This window comes from Cariama cristata, unplaced genomic scaffold, assembly GCF_000690535.1.
Source record: "Cariama cristata isolate BGI_N322 unplaced genomic scaffold, ASM69053v1 scaffold22574, whole genome shotgun sequence".
NCBI classification, from domain to species: Eukaryota; Metazoa; Chordata; class Aves; order Cariamiformes; family Cariamidae; genus Cariama; species Cariama cristata.
In genome coordinates, this window is record NW_009614994.1 from 1 (window position 1) to 26,902 (window position 26,902).

Sequence of the window (26,902 nt, forward strand, 5' to 3'; positions counted from 1 at the left end):
AATAATAATGATGATTGTAATGAAAAGGGTGATACCAAGAGAGAGGAATAAAACCCAAGATGAGACAAGTGATGCACAATGCAATTGCTCACTACCCACTGACTGATGCCCAAGTAATGATCAGCCCCTCCCGGCCAACTCCCCCCAGTTTCTATACTGAGCATGACATTCTGTGGTATGGAATATCCCTTTGGCTAGTTCAGGTCAGCTGTCCTGGTTATGCTCCCTCCCAGCCTCTTGTGCACCTCCTCACTGGCAGAGCATGGGCAACTGACAAGTCCTTGACTTAGAGTAAGCACTACTTAGCAACAACTGAAACATCCGTGTGTTACCAATATTATTCTCACACTAAATCCAACACACAGCACTGTACCAGCTACTAAGAAGAAAATTAATTCTATCCCAGCCGAAACCAAGAAACTGGCCTGGTCCAGTCTGCTGGTTTAGTTCTTAAGGATGAAGATCAGTGTATTGCCAAGAGAAACATTTAATGGCTGGGACAGCTGTCAGTTTGGTACAGTCTAAGCTTCATAATTAACAGGCTTTGCTACAAATGCTAAAATTCAAACACATAACTGCATTGCTCCAGTAGCAGACAAACTGGTCCAAACTATCACTCAGGAAACAATCCATGGATCCAGCCTTCTCTTCCACATCACCTGATTGACGAAGATAGTCCTCAGGCTGGTCATAGGGAGTGATTTTAAGGGGGATGCCAATAGCAACAAGGAAGAGCCAGTTTTACATCATTACGGCTATATCGGGTATTAAAAGGTCATAGCCCTGCTACAAATTTTTAGCAGCTTGACAATTCAAAAAGCATGAAAGCTTTGCATTACTTTCTTGTAGTTAAGAGCAGCTCCCCACCCACAAGTTCACAAATTGAACATCTCCCAGCTTCGTGCTCCTACAAGGGAGCAAACTCAAGTACAGTTTCCTATTCTGCAGATGTATTCAGGATCACCAGTGAATGCACATTTTATTTACTGTTTTATTTTTTTAAGGACCAGTTAGTGATGATGGGCCAGGGGCATTGCTGCAAAATAGGCCTCCAGATGTAAGAGAAGCACCACTTACTTGCTTTGTTTAAACCCTCCATGAGCGATGGCATGTGCCATCGCTGATGGTACCTCACAGCAACCATTCAAGTAAGGCACCTCACCTGGTGACCATGCTGTAAGGCACCTGTGCTGCAAAAAAAAGCTGCTTAAATCACATCCAGGTAGTATTGCATGTCCAGAGTGGAGAGACCCAGGCACAGCACAGGATCCATGGGCTTCTTGCAGGCTGTCCCTCAGCAGCAGGATGTCAGGCTGCAGGGGCTTACGAACATCATGGGCATGCTAGCGTATTTCTCCTTGGAGAAAGCATAGCAGAGTTACATTGACCTGACAAGCACAGTCTTGTTCACACAGACGCACTGAACCATGAGGTGCCTTACAAACACCCACGTGTATGTATTCAGACACTTCACTGTGAAAAAATAAATGCACGTTAACAACAGCATATCTTGACTAGCTTGTAGGCAGAGGGTTCTTTGGTTTAAGATTCTGTTTAGCTTGTAGGAAAAGTGGAATCTGTCAATACTAGTTACACAATAATTTCTGTCATCTCAAGTGTGACAAGCCTCGTAGATCAAGTAGTTTTACTCGGAGGTGAGCAACCATTGCTACTTGCACAAACACATGGAAGAAAATCACTAAGGGAATTGTAACCAGCAGTTCCAAATTTTTCACGCTGTCAAGTTTGCTGCATAGTTTCACAAACCAGCTTTATTGCTATTGTCAGGGTTAGATTACCAGAACTGTTGCTGGCTCTGTCAGTGCTCATAGTGAATGGGTTGGAATAGGACAGGATTGCCTCACCTGCTAAGGCTGTGGGTTGTTCCAGGGCACGTTGTGCTCAGGCTCCTCTGCTAGCGTTCTTTTACTTCATACAAAATACCTGAACCACCAAGTGAACATGCAAGCCGAGGGGTGAGGGCACTCTCCAGGCAATGGGAAACCTGAATTTGAATCCTTAGCAGAAGGGACTGTTCATGAAAAGCTTTCTTTTTCTTTTAGTTTGGAAGCAATCAATTCAGTTCACTGCAGGCTGAATTGCAGTTTCTTCACTGGTTCAGATCACAGCCAAGCAAAAAGAAAAGCTGGCTATTCAGACCAGCTCTGCTGCCAGGTTTTCAGACTAAGCTGACTGAAATGAAGTTTTCCAGAGCAGTGGTTCCTTTCCCAGGCAAGCTGGAGGTGATAGCATACCGGCTTCAAAATAAGATGACAGGCTTCAGGTCGGCTACTTTCCAAAACTTTTATGTCCCACATACACCAGACATGCTCCACATGCCCTGTGCCAACACAATTTTTTGCTGCATGGGAAGACTGGATGGGTGCTAAGTGGTCAAGCATCTCAGCTAGATAAAACCATTCCACTGGCACCACACAGCTACAGGCGTTTCCTGGTGCAGCTTTGTAGTGTAGACAAGGGCAAAGTGGCACAAGCCCAAGGGGAGGTCATTTCGTAGCACCCCACCCTCCACCATAGCCCACGCCTCCCACAACATACGCAACACAATCAGACAAATAAAAAGCAATAGAAAAGGTTTCTTTACATTGTGAGAGAGTCAGAAAGACAAGGAGAAAGCATTTCCTTCACTCTCACAGAAGGACAAAATTCAAGTCCACTTTCTTCACCTTACCTGCAGCATGTCTTGTGTATGCCATGCCGAAACACTGTCCTGGTTCAGTCAGCAGAGAAAACCAGTATTAAGTCAAATATAGCTTAGGTCAAACTGGAGCACTGCATACTGGTTCTGTACTGCAGATGAAGATAATGGCAATCAATTATCATTGCAAGCAAATCAGATGCAGACCTGAAGGTCTTGGGAGAAAGCTAATTTAGGTCTCATTTAGCCAAAACTGAGGCAGCTGCAGTGTCAACAGTAAGTACAGTTTTACTGTGAGCTCTATTTAATTAAGACAGATTATGGCATCCTGTAGTATGCAGGTGCAGACATCTATACATTTAATACCCCCTCTGATCTAAGGAGGTTCCTTCTTTCACATGATGTCAACCTAAAAGACAATTTCTCTTGAGTTTCTCCATTCTAAATTTTTAATCATTGAGGAACAGCACTGGAAAGTAGAGCAAGACGCTTACCCATCAATTCATTTCCTTTATTTCACAAGCTTTGAATTCAGAAATTGAACCACGACTAGTAGATCTTGATACGGTAGAGTAAGTAAAAATGCATGTGATTACAAAGGAAAAACTTTGTACAAAAAACTTTAAAAATCCGACGGCAATTTGGATTATCTGTAAGTACCAAAAATCTCATGCAGAAGGAGAGCACTACTGCCCAGGTGGAGAAATCCCTGCAGGGGAGGCAATGGCATTGGTATGTATAAATTATGGCTCTGTCTAAAATGGAAACAAGAAGGACACAGACTTGGAACATACTGAGTGGGAACAGACAGGTGCTACAGAGACCATTTGTCCTTACGTGTCCCGATGATTTTCTGTGTCTGAGAGAAGTGCTTCTTGGGTTTACAATAAATTAAATATGAAACAGAAGCTGCCTATACTACTCTACTGCATACTTTCAAGATGGCCATTTTCTTCCTTCATAAGTGTTTTTGGTGGTGTTTCTCAAATACGGACATTAATCTTGGCATTGTGTCTAGTCAATTGTTGGCAACGTGTTCTAAAGGGACTCACTCACAGAATGCAACTTGCATAAATAACTCAGTAACATGCATTAACTACTCTAATACAGCGAAAGGGTGCAAAGGAACCATCATTCAGTTACGAGACAAAGCTAAAACCTGTAGTCACTAAAGGGGCAACGGAAGCACCATGCTTTAAGGTGACTATGGCATGAAAGCACAATTGTGAGGCAAGTAGCTCCAAGCAAACACACCACACTATTATCACCTCTTCCTATACAAAAAAAAAGAAAGACATTTCGTTTTTTATTTCCATTAGTACCAAATAAAACTGTGGGTTTGATAACACAGATACTGAAGGGAACGAACATTATTCCCATGATCCTTCATCCTTGTTTCTGTCCATCATCATTTTTCAGCCAAGACTGGTAATATTAGAGCGACCACCAGGAGGTGCCACGATGCGGTGGCCAGTACGGCGTGGGTTGTTGTCATCTATCTGAGCTCCTGAAACAACAGAAAATTAGGAAACAAAGCTATGAAAAGAAATAAACCATCAGCAGTGAGATTTTACCTGGCTAGTTCCAGCTATGCTTCCCTCACACCACCATCAGGTGGTTTCTCTTGAGCCAGACCCCTGACTGAAGTGCTAAACAGACCTTCAAGGCACATTTGTGTGCCTAGCTTCAGTTGTCTTCAATGAGAACTGTCCGATTAAATGTCTGGGATCAGATCGATGCTTACCCTACATGGGGAATTGTTTTCCACTGACTTGAAGAAGGGATGACAGCCTACAGACTGGGTTCCCTTTGTAAGATCAGATCCTTACAGAAAATACTACTGTTATAACTACAAAAAAAACCCAAAACATGTATGTGCAGAATGAGTTTTTCAGACCTGCCTCATTGATGTAGAATACCTGTCCCTACCGAGTCCATCGGTCAACAATACAATAAACCTGATGCTAGCGAGCATACATCCATGAGGAAAGGAGCACTGAGCTGATGTCAACTCACACCCACTTCAAACTGTGTTTTGAAATGTTGAAAGGTGAACCTTAAGGTGACAGCAAGCTTTCTGCAGGCTAAAAACTGTCTGATCATACTCTGTTTCCTAAAGGCAATGTAAGACTACCATAAAAGCATAGGATCATTTTAAATGCTATCATAGTCTCTGGTTCTGCTTAATTTCCTAAGAAGACAGTAATGTGCATTTGCCTTATTCAGATCAAATTTGTACCACTAGATGCCTTAGTAGTGCCCAGATCCAGCAGTGGACTATGAAGCCACAGCTTCAGATGCTTATAAAAATTTATTATTATTAGAGGACAAATTTCTAAGCACTTTTTTTTTGCTTTATATAGCTTTACATATCTGTATATGCTCACCATGGCCCCAGGTGTATAGGCAAAAATATACTTCAGCTCACTAGAAGGGTTTTTAAAATATTTGCTCTCCTTGGGCTTTCTTCCAGAAGTTTATAGTTTCCAAAGACAGGATCTGTCAGGGAGGAAAACTCCACCATCAGCTCCCACAGGGGAGAAAATCCTGTGACTTTCATAATATCATAAGGAGCCACTTATTTACCAAGTGGGCTGTAGACTTTTGAAGGATAAGGATTTGACACACCTATAATTGTCTTCAGATGACAAGAATTATTTCCAACAACCCCAAAGGATGCTTTTCCAGTCTGTTTCTTATGTACCATGGAAAATGTTTTGGGCACCAAGAGCAAAGATGACAAGAAATACTCTAATCTGCATATGAATAGCTTCTGCACGTGGTTTGCCGACCACGGACAAGGACAGTTGAGGTTCCTATGTCTAGCAGTTTCTGGTGATGCAGCAAGAAAGAAGTATCAGGTGTCTGAGCCACATGGGTTGCACCAGACCCAAGTCCCATCAGCTGTACATACCACCAAGAGGCCTCGGTCACATCAACGAGAGACTTCAGCTAACTGTAACGGGCCAGGTAAATGATATTAAAAGACTGCATGCAGAGAAAAATTTAGGTTGCAAACATTTTGAGTATTTATATATTAAAGAAGTAATTATAACTGAAATTTATCACTGATAATCCATGCTCACAGCTGTAAAATATTTCTGATGAGTCAGATTGACTTACCTGATAAGCTAAAATTGGATTGATGGAGGTTTCTGATTGGTGGTGGCTGGTTTTTGGCAGGGGAGGATTTAGTTGAGGGTGCAGGAGTTGCATATTTTGGTGTAGCTGGGATTTCATACACAGGCCCATCATACATTCCTCTGGAGACTCCTTGCAGTCCTCCCACCTAGATCAAGGGGAGAATAAAAATCCAGACACTGTATGCTCTAGTAATGCTGCCTAATGATACTCCTGCCTATATGCAGAGACCACTGAGCACAGAGCTATATTCTGCATTAGCTGAATTAAAAACACATCTATACTCTCATCAAAGCTACAGCCTGCTTTATTTATAAAGGAAATTATAGAACTTCCTCCCTCTGTTTTTACATATATAAAAATTGTAAGAGAGACATCCTTATTAGGCTTCCTTCGCAGTCAATGGGGAGAAGTGGGATTCAATAGAACAACATGTCTGACCTAAGATGTTTATTTTAAGTAAGATCAGTCACCATCACCTCTTCTCTCTCCAGTCAGAGGCTGGTCAGCAGGGTTGGTTCAGCTGCTGAATACCACTTCGATTGTTGCAATACTGATACCCATTGTACCGATTGCAGCAATTTCACTCCTACCTGTATTTTCTCTGCTCCTGCCCTTCAGATACCTCATTATCTTTATCAGAACTCACTGAAAAGCGGTGGCAATTTTTAAATTAAAATTTCAAAAGTTTCCACTTCTTGCCATCAACTAGAAAAGCAATTACACACTAGACTGTGGCATGGGACCTATCTTTCATTATTTGTCAACAGAGTATCTGTCATTTGAGCTCTGATTTCAGTTTGAGGTCTCCAGATTTTATCCCTGTACAATTCCTATAAGGAATATGAGAAAAGACAGTCAAAACAGCCTTGTTGTCCTTAAAATCACAGGAATCTAGGAAATAATAGTTTTAAAAAACAGTTCCAATTTGCAGGAAGAGCCCGAAGCCATTGAATCACAGAATCCAAAGCTGATCAAAAAGATCAAAAATCTGTTGCTTACAAGATTATTGCTTCAGAGCCACTTCCCCAACAGGTTAACAGTGAAATTAAAATACCATATAGAAGGATTCACAGGGGGTTGATCCAGCTCTTACAAAAATCAATGCATTTTCCTTGCTTCAGGTGACAGAGACATGAGGCTCAGAAGAGCCACTGTCCTGCAGGCTGAGCCAAAACTAATGCCCAGAAAAGAGCAGCTGCCAATCACAGCAATGAATCCATCTTCCAGGGACCCACAAAGGCAGGAATTTATACTGCTATCCCTGCTCCAGGGATAAATTTATACTGCTATCCAGTGCTGCTTTGCAGCTCCTTGTTTGACATGTTTTTTCTATATTCCTTTGTCATGCACTGACATATTCGTATGGTGGCTGATATAACCATCACTGGGTTTTTCTAAATATTTCCAACTGATAAAATTCAATAGTGGGAAAAGAAGCGCGGACGTGAATTTGTTCTCCCTTCCTCTCAGCAGGCAGCAGAGGGAGCTGCAAGAGCAAAAATATCAGTCCCTTTCTTAGTCCTTTTGCAGACCTTTCCTAAGTATCAAAGGTCTTTCCCAAAATCCAGGCCTGCTTGCAAGACGCAGGTTACCTAGCTCAGTTCTTTTGTGCAAACTCCTGGTATATGATACCACTATCCGATATTTGTTTTTAAAGTGTTGTTTTCAGTATTTAAATGACATTGTCACTAATTTATATAGACTCTCATGCGCTAAACTCTTGAGTGGTGAGTGTGAAGAGAAGGTCCATGTCATCTAGGTGGATAATGTAAAGAAAGTGCAATACTGATTAGTATTTTGCAAAACTTTTGTAGGTGCATTTGATTTTTACAGTGCCTTTTCTTAGTAGAAGTGCAGACCTTTTGTATCCCACAGCTTGACAGAATTTGTCTAACAAATGATGAAAGATAAAAACTATCAACCTGCTTACAGACTTGATTTCAGCTGCCATCCCCATAGTCTATGATATATACTTGGTTGAAGAAAATATGAGGTTTAGTCAATTTGTCTTGTTACTTGTCCTCACACAGCCACTTTCTTGCTCAGTGGCAAGAAGCAATTTCCAAATAACCCTGAACAAGTGCCAGGCCAATTCGTTTTCAATAGAGGAGCACTGATATTATTCAAAAACACAAGTGACCCAGTCTTCATCTTGGTCATTTCCCAAGCTTTTTATTAAACACAAGTGAAAAGTTTTCTGAGCTGTGAATGCTGCTAATACTCAGCTCAGCAAATGCATCAACAACAGTTCAGAGATGCCAAATATAACCAGTTATCTCTGGCTTACATGATTTTCTTCTCTGCAGTGTGGCAGCTCAGTACGCAAAGCTCAGTAACAATTTAAGATTCTTTTTTTCTTCTGGCTAACTGTTCTCCCAAAGAAGCTTTATCTTTTTCCTGAATTGTAACTAAAAGTAAATTCTACCACTATTCTACCTCCCTTCAAAAGCCTGCACAGCTGGACATAAGGCAATTATGCCCAACAGGCAATTATATGCTTTATCCACTGAAGCTCATGGTGTTAATTAAGTTGTATCAGTTCACACTTGCAGAGGAACCAGTTCTGTGGTCACTTTGAGAACAAGTCATATATAGTCCATCTGATATGGACTCATATTAGCACAATACTAATAAAAAACATGTGCTACTGTGGTTCCAAGACGGTATGGCTTGAAAGAAGATTAAATAATATCTGACATTACCTTATTCCTGATTTTGATGCGCTGGTAAAGATATTCAGGGAAAGGTTTGCGCGGGATGAAGCGGCCCATTCCCTTATTTACATGCAGATTTCCATCTTCAAACACAATCTTCCCTTGGCTTATGACCACGAGTGGGGCACCATGACACTCCATTCCTTCAAAGATGTTGTACTCAACGGCCTGAGGATCAACCAACATATTCACTGCAAGTTCGGTACAAGATCTATTTCTGTTAGTAACTTATAATCTGTATTTGTAGTCACATTTTTAGATATTGCCATTAAGAGGTGTATAAAATTGTTTTGTCTGAAGGAAAAGCAATGCATTTCAGTATGAAATGATTTTAAAGAATCTCTCTGATCAGAATTCTTTTCCATTTCTTCCTTTCCATCAAGGCTTTATCTCATTTGTTTTTGAGGACTTTTGGTATTTATCTAGAGCCTCTAGAAGTATGATAGCCTTAATAAGAAGGAAAATAGTGACTCAGCTGCCAGATACCCAGAGGACACGGTCCCACCATGCATTTGCTGTGACTGTGTAAGGGAATTTCAAAGGGGGCCAGCACCCATATTTTGGTCTGAAAAAGCCCAGAAAGGACCAGGAAAGACTGAATTTAAATGCGAATGACTGTCAGAAGGGCAGGTGATTGTTACTTTCTTGAAAATATAGAGATCTCAAGACAGAGAAATTAAAAATGAATTACCTGAACTTACTTTTTAAAGGTTTCTAAAGGTTTTTTGCCTTTTTAATATAAACCACATTACTGGATTTCCAGTAAAAAATAATTCCCCAATAGAAAAGACCAAAGCACTGAACAATAAGATAACAACTTTGAGATAGACAACACATAAGATAAAACCTGTCACAGTCAAAATCGAAGCGGCTCTGAGTCGCTGGTACTCTGCACTAAGGGCAGAGAAGTATGTGACAAAGCTTTGGAATTAAATAGAAAATCCCAGCTCTGAAGCTGATCAGAGCTGTATTATCAAAATACTTTATCATCTCTCATAGTTTAGAATATTATTGATTTAATTGTGCAATTTATAGTATCAGATGCTTTTCTGGTAAGCAAAAAAAGTGAGCTGGTTTTAAATTTATCATCACAGCTTTACTAACCTCAGCTGCAGAGCTGCTGATTCACATCTATTTACAGATCTACCACAAGCATGCAAAAAATAGTGCAATAGAATATGCAGACAGAAAAGAAATCCTTCATGATCCCAGTGCTTCCAATGCAAGATTTCAATACTTTCATCTCCTGAAACATTTACCCATTTCAGAATAGGAGTAGTCAGTTACCCCACTCCTCTATATCCCGTGCGTTTGGTGTTCACATGAATTAGATCAACAGTTGAAAAGCAACAGTCACATTTCTTTTTTCTTGCTGGTTTTCCTTTTCTCCTTACCGATTTATGGCTTTTAGCTGTTATAGTCTTCACCTTATCAGGGTCCCAAATAACAACATCAGCATCCGATCCTACAGCAATCCGGCCTTTTCTTGGATACAGATTAAAGATTTTGGCAGCATTGGTGCTGGTGACAGCCACAAACTGGCTCTCGTCCATCTTGCCTGTGGCCTAAAAACAATGTGATTTGAGCAAAACATGCTTATAAAATGGGGATTTACTATTCAGAGTACTGCATGGTCAGGGAGATACTGGAAAGCATGTAGTTCATATATATGGTGATGTTGCATGAAACAGATTTTATCAGGCAGGACTTTATACAAGGCACATTACTCAGGAGTTTCAAATAAATCAATGTGTTACTCCTGGCATCTCAAAGAACGGCCATATAATCTTAATGGAGATGATACCACCAAGTTGCTCAGCTATCTAAGACCCTTTCTCTACACACTGATGCCTAAGTGTGTTTTGTTGCTAGTCCTAGTAATTTCCATTTAAATGTTTTAACGATTTTAAAACAGAGAAACTTACATGAGTATTACAAGATTAAATAAAAGAACAAGATTCAGACTCGTTTAGAAACATTTCTTGCAAATTAAGTGCATTCTACTATTAGTATTACCAAACCTATACATCTAAGTAATACAAGCCCAATTATAAAGTCCTTGCCTGGAGAAATGTCACCACCAATTGAACTTTTTATACAGACAGTGATGGCTTAATAGCAGCTGTACGTAACAGCATTTTGATTTCTCAGTAGAGTATTTTGGGGTCTTCCGTGGCAATAAGCAAGAACAATGTTCCAAGGAAGAAAAACAGTGCCAAACTTTTTAGTGTTAAATAAACACTTATTTCCTGCCTGGTAAAACATGAGATTTGCAAAATATAAGCTACTCAGTGGTGCAGGGTTGAATGTTACCACCTGTAAATCCCATGTTGCAGCCCTTGCTGCAGCTCCTTCCCTTTGTGGGAATAACAAGAGAAATATCACTGGCTGGCTGAACTTTGCATGCTTTCCTGCTTTGCTCCTACATGGCAGATATCTGAAGCTGCTTCTGAGCTTGGAATCTCAATATTGGCCCCTGAAGAAAGTGGTTATTAAACACAGTATGGGAGAAGTGCTCATGAGAGCAGTGTAAATACTACCACTTCCCAGTTTGTAACATGCATTCAAGCACAATACAATGTAAAGTAATGAGCGTGTGTGTGTACGCGTGTGTCTGTGCATGGGTGTGTACGTGAAGACGGACAACAGAGGGAGAATATCATTATATATTAGGATCCATGGAACCATCAAAAAATTGCTTAACTTATACCGGCACCCCACTGCAAAACATGCCAGTATGAATTACATGCAATGTTCTCCTTCAAAGCACTTCATCATCCAGCCTCAGGCTCGGCTGGTATCCATTTGTAATTTCTCAGAAACGAAGAGACGCTTCCCAAACTCAAACAATCCATTCATCACATTTATATGGGGTCCACTTGAAATCATTAAACTGCTCCAGATCCTACATCTCTGAGAAGCATCCACAACTGGAAAATTAAGCGGTGGTATCTGTGAAGCCTCAGGTCTAATAAAACATGACGGTGTTGCAGTGTCAAGAGTGAAACACAGCCCTGAGTTTATAAAGCTGGAGAAGGTTTTTGAAATAAACAATTCACCTTGTAGTAGCACTCTCTCAGGGAATTCTCAGAAATATTAGAAAGTCACTTAAGTACTGACATAGCGTCTCCTGGTTTTCATTATTCAGCCAACACTCAATTTCTTTTTAGTCCATAAAAGTAATTAATTACTTACTACAGCCTTGTCCCAGACAACAGTCATTCTTTCCTCAATTCCATTGACCCCTTCAGGAATCATAGTGAAGTTGTCCTTTCCAATGGCTTTCTGGGCAGTGCTGTAGGGGCAATGTCCACTTCCCGTCACCTGCAGGTCCCCACTGTGGAGTTAACACACAGAAGGTTTAGACCAGGCATCACCAAGGTTACTTTGGTCTCCGACTAGCTGTGAATGGACCTTTCAAGCCTACATACCAGAGGCATAGGCTGTAAGTCATGTCAGCAGCCTTTACATGTTGGCTACAGATTGCTGAAGAGCGACAATGGCCTTGGACATTCCCACTTTCCCCCAGGAGCACTCTGAACTCCCCGATTACATCCCCCTCGGTTTCAGGCTGTTTACTGACAGAGATCAGGCACAAGCCCACTAACCAGGACAAAGGATTATTCTGGGATTAAGGAAATGATCGGAAGCTTGTATGAAATCTCTGCCAGTCTCAAGATAAATTAATTCACAACCATGCTGAAAAATGGCAGCAAATTTTACTATGCAAAGTCATGAGCATCAAGCTTGTTTCCCTGCATTTCTCCCCTGCACATACACTTTTCCTGCAATTCTTACACAAATATTTCTTGTCTGACCTTCCAAAACAGAACCATGAAAATAAAAAAGGAAGGAAAGTTTTTTATCAGGTAGTCTTCTAATTAAACAAAGAAAGGCATACTGCAAGTCAAACATGTGCTCTGGATTTATCTAAATTAAAGGTCTTACACAGAAAAAGGCATGGAGTAAAGCACAAAAAGCAAAAAGAGCTACCAAATAACGTTTTTATTTAAGAAGCCTTTTTTTTCAGCCTAGAGAAATTTTTTTTGCAGAGAGCAGAACTGAATCACAGCTGCTCTCAGGAATAAGAAGGAAGAACATAACCAATATGTAGAATCTTGCAAAAATAGAGAGACAAAAAAAGAAGATAGGTTCTTCAATATCCACAGGAAACAGGTGATATTTTTAGGTCTTGATTAATCTTACAGGAGTCAAGCACATTAAAACACACCATGATTTGTCTTCCATCACTCCAGAAGGGTGATGTCCTCAAAAGTCTGTCATCCTTCTCTTTGACTGATTATGTAAGTTCCAGCTCTGAAACGTCTGAATGATTTTGGTCCACAAATTTAGATTCCAGCAAGCTAACAAACAGCCAAGTACAGAGGAAAAAAGGGTCACACATCAGTAATTCTAATACAATTTTCTGGGCTGCCAGCCCTAATGATTGCTGACAGTCAGAGAAGAACCTTTGGCCTCTTTTCTGGTTCTTCACCACGTTCACATCCATCCCTCTGGTTTTTAGCAGAAGCCAAACCATGTATTTAATAGTGAAAAGACAGCTACGTTTTAGCTATTCCTGCTTATTAATGACTGCCTGGTGTTATTCCATAGGATTAAACCAAATCTATCAGTTAAACATTCATTTATTCTAACATAACATTAAAGTCAGAAGATTGCAATGCCATTTCTTCCTTTTTGTTGCTCTTCTGTCAGCTAAGCTTCTTGTGGCTTACCCTCTCTCTTTTCTGCGCTCTGATGAATACAACCGTGAAAACATGAATGTCACAGCCAGGCCCATATCACTGCCCATTTCCCTGAGGTTATGTTGCGCTTCTTACACCACACTATTAATTCCTACACCTGAAAGATACAAAGGAGTTGCTTCCTCTGAACCCTGTTTTCCCTCTCCTCTGACATTTAATGACAGCCACTGCACTCCCCAGTCTAACCAACAGAGACTTGTGGAGCTGAAGCATGTCGCTTGAGAGCTGCCCAACACCTCCTGGTTAACCACGCCAGCACTTCTACTGTCTCAATATACTCTACTGTCAAATGGGGGATGAGCATCAGATCAACTGAAAAACTGAGAGACATGAAGGGATCACCACAGAAAACATCTCCGAAAGAGGGAATGGTGGGAATTAACAGTGGACATATGTGTATCTTTAAATGCCACATCAATACCTTGTCATCTTATTCCTCACCGTAAACAAGGCTTTCACGGCAGATTACATCTTCCATGAAGCACCAAGATCTCAACTCTCTAGTTCAGAAGAGATGGCATACCACAGCGGCAATAATGCAGCAGTACACCATGGAAGATGAAGCTACTTCAGGTGCATGGCCCACAGATGAAACAAGGACCGAATCTCATGAAGTAAATCCAATCTGCAAACTCCATGAGACATGCTGGATTTTTATACATTCAGCTTTTCAGTGAAAACTCAACACTTCCTGCAGAAAACAGCACAAGCAGTATGCTGCATACTTGCAGAGGAAGAATGTTGTAAGGATTTTTTAATGAATGCAAAATATTGGTCTCCTAAGGAACAGTGCAATAGTAAAGTGAAATACTGTCTTTACCATCATCCTTGCATAAAATTCCCCACAAATGCAGGGCAGACTGATAAAATATACAGTTCTTTTTTTAGTTTCACAGTATAGATTTAAAGTATTAAAACTGAAAGCAGGCTAAGCTGCTGTCATTTAAGATCTAGGACTTTAAGCCACTAGGAAAAAAAAGCCATTTTTGCATGCCTGGAGGATAATGAAAACTTCTGTGACTGCTCAGTTTGTCTTTCTGAAGTTAGTGTTAAAAAAAGTCATTATTTGGATTCCAGTTCTAAAAATTCTCTTGCTATTTCAGCTAATCTGTTTTGACCCACATACTATTATTCTGGGACTCTGTTCTAGAAAACATATAGCCATGTCTGACAGAGTAAAGAGCCCAACATTTTGATACACATTCACATGTGCCTTTTGATACATATTCGTAAGAGCCTTACCCTCACACAATGATCTTCACTCTTTGCAGTCTTGATAGTGACAGATCAGACCAGAAAGTCATTTTTCTTCCTTGTCCTTATTTTAAGGAACAGAAAGCTTACTTATGGAAAATCATTTCTGCCATCAGACCATCACAACAGAACAAATTCCTGCGTATCCTTACCAGAACTGCATTTAACTCAGAGCTCAGCTGTGCATTCATTAGTAGTGCTGTCTGTGCAGCATCATTAGGTCAGCTGAGTTAAAACCTGGGTTTGGTGGACTGCACAGCCTGACCCACCACGTGCAAGGCGATATGTGTGCATACTGCAGCAGTGGCATTGATTGATGGCAGCTTCCCATCACACATATGTGCCCATTCACTTAAAGGGCAGCTCTGCCCAAGCCTGAATTACACATGCAGGGGCCTCACATTATCAGCCACACTGGCAGTGCCTGCCATACAGCCTGCCAGTTAGTCATGTGGAAAACTAACCTCAGAAGAAATGTTTTCGGAAGACCAATGGGTCACTTTTAGGGTTCAAATTCTACTGTTTGGTCTACAGCATTGGAAACCCTAGAAAGGAGAGGTAGCAGGTGAGATGAGTGCCACCACATGGCATTAAATAAGGTTTTGAATGGTAAATTGAGTTCCTCACTCCCGCACTAGCAATCTGTCCTGGTGGGACTTCAGCTGTGAATCTCCTTATCATTTCAAAGCAGATGGTCTTTTGCGTAAGCTAAAGAAGACCCAAAGTTGGCTACAGGCAGGAAATACTTTCAGGGATGTGTTTACAGTCTGGGGTGCTGGCAAGGCATTGCTGAGTTCTCCTTTTCTATACGAGAAAGACACTTCTCCCTCTGCTGTCCACATTCCTTTCATCTCTCTAGTGATAACCCTCTGCCTGCCAACCTGTAGACAGTCAGCCCATACCCCTGTCCTGACAAGTGATGGCCTCCAGTCACCAGCCTGTCTCCACCTGAGTCCCTGACAGGCTCCTCTTTCTCCTGCCTGGCATACCTTCTCTATATGTACCACTTATCTTTGCTGTCTTCCAGCTTGAGGAGTCTGGAACCTATAAAGACACAAGGCAAGCTAAAAGTAAAAACAAGGCTGCAAGAACTAAACACAAGTAAACTTAAATGATTTTGGTCCATTGCAGATGAAGGCAAACTACCAAATCAGAAGTCAATGCACAGAAGCTAAAACCACTGAACTCTGCTACAAACACTTACAAGATAGTTTAGGACAGCCCAGTTCTCAAAAGCGCTCACAGCTTACAGCCCCACACCAGCTTTGACAAAAACTGCACCAGGAAAGTTTTCTCGGTTCTAGGTATCTCTGCATTCAGGAACCACACCGATTTCAGGATCTGTGCTTGCCAGATATGGCCAGGGCTTAAAACTGAGTCTGTTCTCACTGATAGGGATCTATCCACCAGGCTGCTGCCTATGCTGGATGGTGACGATGCCATCCAATCACATATTAACAATTTGGCTGGAGGAAACAGAGAACGAGGGAGAAAGCCAGTTTGAAGTCCTAGACTAAAGACTATCAAGCTGTATAATTAGGAATCACTTAAAAAGCAGGAAAAAAATTAATTAATTCCTGAATAGCTGCCTCTCTATCACACTAACCAGGAGCTGGAAAGTCCATGCCTGCTCACCTGACTGACAACCTAAACACAGAGATATAACCATCCTTGGTTTTCTGTGTCCCTTCTCTGCTGTCTCATGTATGAGACTGGTCTAAAGGAAACTGAGCTAATCCCTAGACGCTTCATCCCATGTGGCTTTTGCACTTGCGTGATCATCAGCCTGTAAAAAAAAATGAAGGTCTTACCATGCTAAGAGCGAATTTAAGTGATCTGGAGTGGTAGGATCAGGGCTCAGAGGTGGTGAGGTCACGAAAGCTGCAGCCTTGGCCCAGTTTTTGCTCCAGTAATGTGTCCCATCTGTTCCCAAGCTGGCAGTGATCGGCTCTCCAAAAACAAGGGGACCTTGGGGAAAGCAAGGATATACAGGAACTGGTTACAATCCACTCTCTCTTCAGCACATTATACTGCTTGCTGCATGCAGCCATGTATAATTTATGCATTGCTACATGGCCAGCATAGCTCCCAGGAAATTAAGCAGCCCTGGCTTTGTCTGTATGATAAAAAATTAGTCACGAGGGTCTCTGAGCTACACATGCTTTTGATCAGCATATTTACAAAGCTCTCTTTCTAATCCAGAAGGAGACAGTTCAGATCTGGGTTTAATTTGTAATGTTTTAATCACAGCCATGTTCTCTCTGTTGCTCTGATTTGGAGTGCATTTAGGTGGAGGATGGGCTCCAGCAGACATGCCTTTTTACTACTCCCAGCTTGGGCACAACACCAGCAGATAGCAGCATATGGCCCTGAGCACCATACTCCAAGTTTCCAAGAATACAAATATCAAGACGGTATTTTGCTCTTTGGCTTTTCCATATTGCTTACGCACTTTGTAGCACGAATCAGCAGAACACTCCTGACTCACAAATGCAGCTTTGAAAGCGGCTGCCTCCAGGCTCACAAGTCCCTTTTGGGTGCTTTGTCACCTGTGTCCCTCCATGGCTCCCGCAGGCAGTGTCAACCCACAGATGTCCCCAGTCCACATCAGCCCCCAGGAGCAAGGCCAAGAGTGAGCGTTAGGCATCTCTAACAGCAGGTTCACTGCCCAAGCCACCCCTCAGAGGGTAATACCCTGAAATACCGCCAAAAGGCACAGAGGATGTGCTAGACCCTGTTATGAACAAAATATCTCCCTCCCATGAACAGAGATACAGCAGTCCAAGGGAAAAGTAAAAGGGAAGACAGGATAAAGAAGAGTTACAACACAGTCTTCAAGAGGACAGCTTGTGGGGAAGAGTTTCTCAACTGAAAAATGTAGAAGGATTTCCCTTCATCTTTCCCAGCTGTAAATATTTAGGGTCTGTGATGGTGTCACCATTCTTTGGTAACCTCTCCCTATATCTTGTGATTTGGGTAAAGATGTACAAGTTCTATTATTCAACAAAAAAAAGAGCTTGAGGGAGAAGTCTCTTACCTTTCTTTCTGGCCAGTGCAATGATATCAGCCGCACTCTTGCTCATCACCTTGGTGATGTACACTGGGCAGTTTATTCGACTGGCAATGGTGATGGCACGGAAAACTGCTTCTGCTTCCAGCTGAGAAAAACAAGGAGGGAAAAGTTAAGTGCAAAAGCAGACTAAAGAACAAATGAACTGCAGGACTGACCCATAATTCTCACTGTTTAGCAACAACTCTTCAGGGGTTGATTCTGCTTTTTCCATAGAGAGAGACACAGTGCTGGGAAACGGGGAGCTAACTCAGCCTCAGACACTTTGCATTAGGAGTAACCACAGCCTGGCTGTACTCGCTAACAGGGTACAGCTGCCCCGGCACAAATGCAGCTCCCTGGCTCCCTGCACCCCAGGAAAGGTCACATCCAAGCAGCTCATGGGGCTTCTCCTTACCTCCCTCCCACCCTTCTGCTTTCGACTTCTACCCTGCAGCTGGAAGCAGAACAAAGCAAGGAAATGTTTCTCAGAGACAACCTCTGAGCTCTCCTGGCAGCCTACCCTATACAATCTCTACATAAGGATAACACGACAGTGAATGTAAAGTATTCTCAAACAGCAATTTCAGCACTATGGACTGAATTTAGCCCATAATCTATAAAAGCCTTTGAAGCATCGCCCAGTAAGTCCCCTCTGTCAGCAAGCATAAAGGCAATCTCCTCCCAGGGAGCCAGCTGGGACGTAGGCACACAAACAATTCATCTTCAGACAGAGGAGCTCTGCTTCCCAGTGGCTCTGAAGACTCCTTTCCCCAGTCATCAGTTTTATACCTCCTTCCCAGATGGACTCACAGTATGGGCATTTTAATACCTAAAACTCTGTTGTGACTGAAAATACTGACTTGACAGTTCAGAAATTTCTCTCCAAGCGCTGGGCTATAAAAGTTGAGCAACTTAGCCCTTCGAAAACCATGTGACTTAATTCTTTTTATAAAGTTTTGTAAAGTATTTTTTCTTAAATCAGACTGTTGCTGCAGGTTGGCCTAGGACTTTTATCACAACATTTTCTCTGGAAGCTCCAAATGCACCCACAGAAGACCAGGGAAGGAGGCAGGACCTCTGTACCTCAGCACTGGGGCTGAGGTGGTCAGATGCATGGTCAGAAAGACACAGAATTCCTTTCTGGAAACTGCAAATACAGATTTTCCTTAGGCCCTTGCTCTCATTAAAAGGAAACAATTCCATTCTTTTAGAATAATTTAGATGGAAGTTAAACAGCAAAATGAAAAAGTACATAAACAGTTCAACAGAAGAATGCGACCAATTAAGCCGATTCATTTTGCCTTGGGGAGAGGTTATATAAAGAACTACAAACCACAACAATCTCTTCAAGTATAGTCTCAAATCCCCAGGACTTTGTCTCTTTAGTCTTCAAGGAAAGCAGTCACTTCCCACTACCGCCCTCCATCACCTCATTAACGGCCTGAACTATGTACATTAAGGGACATCTACATGTCTCCACCTTTTCCTTCTCATTAAAGACACACTTTCCAGATGCCTGAGATGATCCATGCCAGAGCCTGGTTTTTATTAAGAGAGAGTTGCATAAAATGAACTGCCTCGCAGCATCTTTCCATTCTCACATATTTGCATTTCTACAGCCTGCTTTCTACTACAAATGTATCTGTCGGCATAAATCGAGATTTATATGTGGGCGTATGCACATACGTGGTATATATGTACACATGCATCTTATAGGAGGTTTTGAGCCAAAGCATTTTAATGAATGGAGTTACTCCGAAGCCTAACCCACAAGCTGTACTGCTGATTTTTACCCTGATACTCCATTTTCACCCTAATAAGACATTTTCTCGTCATCACAAATCAAATCACAAGGGTCACACTCAAAAAACACATCGACTCCCGTGCCTGGGGCAGCAGGAGCTGCAACTCCTGAGTGTACAAGGACACGCTCATACCCGGACCGAGGGAACATACCTGCTGCAGCAGCAAAAGGGTATTTCAGGCAAACAAATAAGCTGAAGGGGACCTGGACTTTTCAAGGCTTTGAATAATAGTGGAAGAGGCTGTGGGAGAAGCAGACAGCTGCCTTCCCTCACGCACCCGTCTATCATCTCCACATACAGAAGCCAAGCTCCGATACTACATGCTCAACAAAGTATTTTCATGAATGACAAAATGAGTCAAGTCTCTTACCTCCTCAGGCCTGCTCAGGGCATGTCCCTCGGGTCCAGTGATTCCCATCTCCAGGATACGCTTTTGTTCCTGCAACGTAAGAGATAAATACTGACAACTGCTCCAGGATGAGACCCTTGCACCCAGCATCCTCTAGCAGATTAACAGCCATATTGTCTGACTGCCCCTTTTCTGACTGTGTAAATGCAGCTGCATAAGCCTGCTGCTGGGGGAGGAGGGCTGAAAACACTGGCTCTAAACTGGTACCATGCCACCCCGGTGTCTGTTCTGCACAGCCAGCACAGACTTCAGGGGAAGATTTGTCTCTGCAGTGTGATCGAGTGTACTTGTGCCTTGAGCCGTTGGACTGCACCATCAGAAATCTCCTCTGCCCTCCAGAAAGTCTTATTTCACACCAAGACACCAACCCAGGGAACAGGCTTCAATCAAGATACTAAATAGCAATTATGGATATTTCCAGCCTGCGATTCTTTATTTACTTGCACAAGTTCCTCTCTGGCTGCAACCCATGAGGCACTGTTACCTTCCTTAAACTTTCAGCAATGCTGACACTTCTTCAAATACGGTCTTGCCTTTGGCATCCATTTTTCTGTAACACTTTTCTTACAGAGTGAATCATTAAAATAGTTTTCAGGAAAGCAAAACAGTGCTCTCTAGTAGTGAGGGCACTGTGTCCACACCAAAAAGCCCATCTTAGGACCAATGGGGGTTTGTCAGAGAAAATCTGTGCTATCTAGCTTCACAGCAGTGAGATAAATTTTGTAAAATAGACAAAAAGCTTCACCTATCTTTTAATTTAAGGTCTGGTAGTGGTATTGGAATAAATGTCCCTTTTTGCAGAAAATGGTGGTCAACCACTTCTGATCTGACGTTGGTCCAGGTCTGCCAGCAGAGCAGAAGTGGGGCCAGAGCCGTTGATGTACCTCTGACCCTCACCTGCCCTGCCCACAGATCTCTAATGAGCTGAGTTCAACAAATGTAATGACTCTGTGATACAGACAAATGTCCCCTAGAGACCAGGTTGATGTTATCGAACATACTTTACACTGTCATCTAATAAATATTTGATCCCAGCTCCCTGAGGGGTGAAACGCTCGCACATTACCAACATACTCCAGCAAAACCTGAGCAAGTTAATATTCACGTATACTTTTACCTTCATTGCAATCAATCAAGGCTGAGGAGGCATTAATAGGAATGTATTAATCTGACTGTGTAATTAAAAATATTTTGGTTAGAAAATCATAATGTTTCATAGGTATTCTCAAAAATAGCTGCTCTAAATCATTAATTCAACGGCTCTGAACAGTGCCAGTCAAAGACTCCAGATAATTAAAATACAACAAAAAATAAAGCTACAACCATATAAAAAAACATAGCAAGATGGCAAAGAATGGCTGCACAAAGTAGGATAGATTTGCATCCTGAAGGAAGTCATAAAATCAGATCATATGATAAAATTACCCACTGTAAGAGGATTTGATAGTGCTAATAAGCTAGAATATTTGTTTGATAAGATCAAATCTGTATTTTCACACAGGATAGTCCTGAAAAACCTCCCTGTAGGCAGCTTTCTTTTCACTATCCAAATAATCCTTCTAAATAAAAGCATAAGGAAAAATAGATTTTATGAGACATGGCAATGGTGAAGAAATAAGTTGATGTATAACATAATTCACATTTTTTACTATTTCCTCTTTTGCTAATAATTTTTCTGTCCTGTATGTTCATATTCCATGGCTGTATATTAAAGTTGATCAAAGAAAAAAGTAACTGAAACAGATTTCTATCAGAAATGCAATTCCACGAGTGTGCCTTGATTTTAATGAGGAACATACCAAAACATTGCGGGTGCCATTTGATTTGTTTCATTTTGCCATTCCTACAGTAATACTGACTTCTTATGTTTCTTATTATTCACTTTCATTCTACTGTATATTTTATGTTGTATTAGAACTATAAATTATATATTTTGGTAGTTTTCAATCATGCTAAACCTCATGAGAAATCAGCTTGTTTTCCCCTCTTGAATCCAAATGAGGGTTTTCACCTGGTTTCAGTGGGGGAAGGACACAACTGCACAACAGCCAAACCTGGGGAAAGGGCGAGAAGACTTGCAAAGGGGGTAAATTCTTACCAGACAGATAAAGGACAGAAACCCACAGAGGGAAAAACAAAATAAACCCATGTGGGCAAGTGCCCTTACACACTGCCCAACCACTTGAAGTTCTCCCTTAACCATGAGACAAGGTGGCTTCCCTAGTCCAGATCTCAAAGACACCTTCTTTTTAGCTATTGTAATTTTCCTGTAGCCTCGTCCTTAGCAGATAAGCCAGCAGATAAAGAGCTCAGCAGATAAATCAGCTGGCTCCATGCACGTACAAGGGATCAGAAGAGGGAGACCTCTCTGCAACAGCCTTAAAAGATTTATCTGCCACAGATGTACAGAGTCATAACAACACCCACCCAAACCCACCCATTCTGTTTTACAGGGGAATCCTGGTCTCTGAAAGCTCAGCAGGAGGTTTACTATTGACTGTTGTCCTTGGGATACCTCTTTCGATGTGCTGTGGCACAGATCAGAGCTACAACACACTCCCGTGTGAGGACAGTACTTACGCAGGGGACCTGACCTGCAAAGACTGCACTGGGGATCCGGGATGTTTTAATGGAACATACTGAATTTGAGTCCAGTTTCCTGGTTCTCAGAAGCATCTTCAAAAAGCATGACTTGCACTTTAACACACATTTTTGAAACGTTTAGAAGATGACGGTCGTTTCTTATTCTCAAACTTCAGAAATTTATAAGAATGTTCTCAAAAATAAGTAGGTCTGAGAGCTTTACCACCCACTCCAAACTCACTATGCTGCTTATGTTGATAGCTGCAGCAAGAGACGTTAGCATAAAGCTTCCCAACTCCACTTTTTGTCCCCAAAATCTCTGAGCAAGGCTTTACATTGTTCTGCTTCACTTGTCTCTGACAGATTCGGAAGAGATCTTCTTGCTTCCTTCTGTCCCCCTCATCCAGACCTCATCTGCCGCCAAGGCAAGGAGCTCTCTGCATCACTGCTCGACCTCACAGATGCTCTGCCATCCTCTCATCCCAGGCTTTATACCAGTGCTGTGCAGGGCATCAGGCTCAATTAAGGCACTTACCAGCTAGCTCCTTTCTTCCTACCCATACTCTGACTGGAGGGGTTTATTTCTCCCTTGTGCCTATCTTCTCACAAGTGAAGCAAAAATGACAGTTCACTCACCTGAGCTATCAAGTCTCCATTTTCAGCATGGACCAGGATAACAGCCCCAAGACTTTTTAGAAAGGTAAAGGCTTCATAAAGCTGCAGGTAGTACAAAGAAGGAAACACTGCTGAATAAGGAAAACATATTACTTAACACTCAGAGCTCCCTGTTCACTTCAGTTTTGCACCTTCTATGCCGATAATTAAGTAGGTGAATAGCAAATTACCTCCCTTTTCCACCATCTGCTTTCTACACGGAGCCTGAGCTTCACCGTTTGGTGTTGACTTACCCACCCCCTTGCACACCAGTCAGCTCCAGGACCAGCTTCTGCCCTTCTGCATCAAGACAGGGTCAGAAGTCCCGAGCAGGGCTGCACCTCCCTCGGACACAGTGCCTCCCCCAGCCCCTTGTACTGCAGGGCTACCTCTTCATGCCCCTCCATGCAGGCCTAAGTTTAGTGAGCAGTTTCTTTTCCGCAGTTTTAGCTAATGTAAAATGGAATTATTCCCATGGACTACAGACACTTTTAGTACAGCTAGAACACCTCTTTTCTGAAGTGCAGGCATTTTGCACCATCTTCTTAGAGCAGATAGTGCCAAGCTTTCACCAACATCTTTGATTCTGCAATTAAAAGTTCCAATATTTTCTCCAGAGCACCCTTTTTTACTGCTTTCTAAGATTCAAAACCCACCCATACAGAAGGGAAATAGTTGATCCTATTGTTTTTACTGAGAATTTCTGAGCACAGATGTACTGAAATTCAGTTCATTTTCCAAAGAGTATTCGGCTAATGTGTTCCCTGTTTAAACTGGATGTCAGTAATGTGAGAGCTTACTTTCTGAACACAGATCAAATACTGAAGACATGGTTTCTTCAGTGTCCACTTTTGCATTAGGTCACTTCAGCTAGCATTGAATGGGTCGGAATACCCAGCTTGCAACATGCACATTTAAACAAGGTAACAGGCATTACTCTAGCCACACATTAAACATTTTGATGGATTTCTCTTGGCAATTCCAACAGGGAGTTGAATTTAACAGGCACTGCCTCTCAGAGAATATTTATATATTAATATGTCTAAAATTCCAATTAAAACCACATGTATTGGAGGTGTAACAACAGTTATTTAAGAGACTGAGAGCTATAGCTCTGGGAATAAGTAAGAAAGAAACATTTTGTCAACTGAATAAGCAAACATTATTACTAACAGATGCCATTGTCCATTTACAATGACCTGATACTTATGAATGGGAAAGCTGAAGAGTCTGGAATCTGTAATGAGCTCTGGACAAACAAGCTCATTGTTATCTCCAGTCCTAATGAGAAAAGGCCACCTCCCCCAAAGCGCAACTCCACTGAGCTGTTTCAGCAACCAAGGAACTCTTGAAACCTCAAAACTGCCACTGCCTCAAGTGCTTCATTTTTTGTTCCCTCTCTGACCTAGAGTTCTTGAAATGTAACAGCAAAATAAAGTGAGGGCGAAATCCAGAGCAGTGCTGAGTGGTTGCAGTGTTGGGAGACACCAGAAGATCTTTGCAGAAAGTGAATGTCATACACTTGAAGGAACACGTGTAGATGTTCAACACTGCTCAGCACTGACCCTCCAGAGAGAACTTCCCCGCCCACTGCACATTTCCCCCAGTGCCACCCAGGTCAGTGGGAACATTTCTCTGGGATTCAACCTTAGCAACTCCTCAAGTGTTGGGATATCATAGAAGAGAGCAGAGATCACAGCAACGAAAAGCATTCAGAGCAATACCTGGCTGTCGGACATTTGGTAGAGATCTTTGTAGGCCATGTAGACTTGAAAAGAATTCACACCTGTTCCAAGACAAAATTCAAAGGTGTTGCCATGTAAGTAGATTCTAAAATTGTATTTGAACAAAAACTTCAGGAAAAATAAGTCATAGAATATGTCTGGACCAGGCTTTTCACCAGTGATTGCCAGAAATAAAGCATGGCTCCATAGCTGAATTACAGCCACTAGGACTAGAAGCCTGAATCCTCTTTTCTCTGGGGGAATTTGTTGGACTCCATGGACTGCCTGTGTTCAGCCCTGCAGCAACTCAGCCACCACTGCAAACGAGATTGCTTGTAGCCAAATCACAGACAAGCAACAGTGGCTAAAGCAAGCATGTAAAGTTTGTGAAGTTTAAAAAAACTTGCGCAAGGTTCTGTGAATCACTGGTTTTCTTTTTAGCTTTCTTTAGCTAATGAGAGAAACACTTCAGCTTGACCTGAAACTGTTCTTTTTAACAGATAAACTTCTACTTAAGTTCCCCCAAAGTACTGAGAAGCTGTTGGAACTGGGTACCTGAATTTGCATACAGATTTTCTTTTTCTCGACCCTACTGCCCAATGCAGCCAGCTTAGCTGATGGCAGACACTGGGAAGGAGTGGAAGCAAAACCTAAAACCAGTTATAAGGGCAGCTCACATACCTCTCCTTCCACCTTTCAAAGATCGAAGGATTTATGTTGGCAGTCATATAAAACCATGAAAGATGACAGCTCCAAATTTTAGAAATCAGTAAGAAATGCTAGTGTTGAGTGTTGGTTGCCAAGAACCAACTGTACTCAAACCCCTACAAGTTTTGCTATTTATTTCAAAGATTTGATTATTTACACAGCTTCGTATTCTAACAGAACTGGAATTCCAAACATCTTCTGTTCATATTTTTTGTACATATGAATTCGTATTAGTTTATAAATTTGCCTTACTCTTTAGTCTAGTGATGACATCTCCAGTTTGGTACAGGGACTGATCTCAGAGTTTTCTAGTTTAAAGGAAAAGTAAATTCCAAGCTGTCTAAGCCACGTATGCTGCATTTCAAAATAGCTGTCATGAAAACTGTGCTTACTGGGGCAAGAGGAAAAAGAAAGAGATCTGTTCATGTTATTCCTGTTGTCTACACAAAATGAATAAGGCTTTCTGATGAAGATGTAACTCCTTCATGAGTCTAGACTGAGCAAATATATCCTCGGGCAGAGGGTATGGCTGTTCACACACACAGAGAGAATTTGTTTATTCACAATTACAATACTAAACTACCCCAGGATACATGCAGAATAAAACCTTGAAATGATCCCTGGTATTATGTCTTCTTGCTAAGTCCAGCCAGCTCAGGGAGAAATCCAAAGCAGAAGCTGGCCTCTCCTTGCCAACTTCCACGCTGAGCAAATCCAGCCTGGACTGTGGAGCCTCATCAGCCCGTAAGCCTGTCCTTTCTTCCTATTTTCCTATTTCTTAAGTTCCTAGAAAACACACATGGCCTTTACTAACTGTAATCCCTCAGTCTATTCCTCATTACGCAGTTTCAAAGTACTCAATATGTCCCCACTTTAAAACCTTTAAGCTTGACTATATCTTCCCTGGGGCCAATGCTTACAGCCTCATGCCTGCAGCTCCGTCTCCCCTCTGACTGATCACAGCAGCATCCAGCACATCTGCTCGACCTGCCTTGGAGAAAAGCTCTGTTTTCTCTTCACAAACCCACTCAGTGTCTCAGATGTCAGCTGCACCTGGGAGCCACTTTTCTGCATGGGTGACCATGCACACATGAAGCAATGAGAGATGTGTCAAGGCTGGTCCTAGCCATGCCAACTAGCCTCAGTCATGGCACCGGACTGCATCCTCTCGTATGCATTTCTCTGTCAGCAACTGGGTTACCTATTGCTCTCCCTTATCCACTGGGATCTAGCCAAAGATAGTTCATTTAATCACAGTCCTGCAGGAGATAATGCAGCTTTCTCTGAGTACTGTGGTTGGAAGACATACATTGACCCAAGTAATATATATTCTCTTCCTTTTTCTTTATTGCCTTTGGATCTTCCTAGGCCCTTTTCTGACCTTGGTAAAATGACTCAGTTTTGCTCCCACTCATGTTAATGTTCTCCTT

At 41.9% G+C, this 26,902-nt stretch overlaps 1 protein-coding gene across 1 annotated transcript in view; it reads right to left on the bottom strand.

Moving 5' to 3' along the window:
• Positions 1 to 3,155: 3,155 nt before the first annotated feature.
• The window catches only part of LOC104161280 (dihydropyrimidinase-related protein 1), a gene marked incomplete at its 5' end in the record, with an annotated part of 34,042 nt that continues 10,295 nt past the window's right edge, over positions 3,156 to 26,902 (bottom strand). Inside the window, 10 exons of the mRNA XM_009699649.1 lie at positions 3,156 to 4,166; positions 5,783 to 5,948; positions 8,506 to 8,685; positions 9,912 to 10,082; positions 11,713 to 11,854; positions 16,349 to 16,505; positions 17,575 to 17,695; positions 19,765 to 19,833; positions 23,023 to 23,103; positions 24,765 to 24,826. Of these exons, the coding sequence (XP_009697951.1) occupies positions 4,075 to 4,166; positions 5,783 to 5,948; positions 8,506 to 8,685; positions 9,912 to 10,082; positions 11,713 to 11,854; positions 16,349 to 16,505; positions 17,575 to 17,695; positions 19,765 to 19,833; positions 23,023 to 23,103; positions 24,765 to 24,826 (1,241 nt within the window). The remainder of the gene's footprint in view (positions 4,167 to 5,782; positions 5,949 to 8,505; positions 8,686 to 9,911; positions 10,083 to 11,712; positions 11,855 to 16,348; positions 16,506 to 17,574; positions 17,696 to 19,764; positions 19,834 to 23,022; positions 23,104 to 24,764; positions 24,827 to 26,902) is intronic.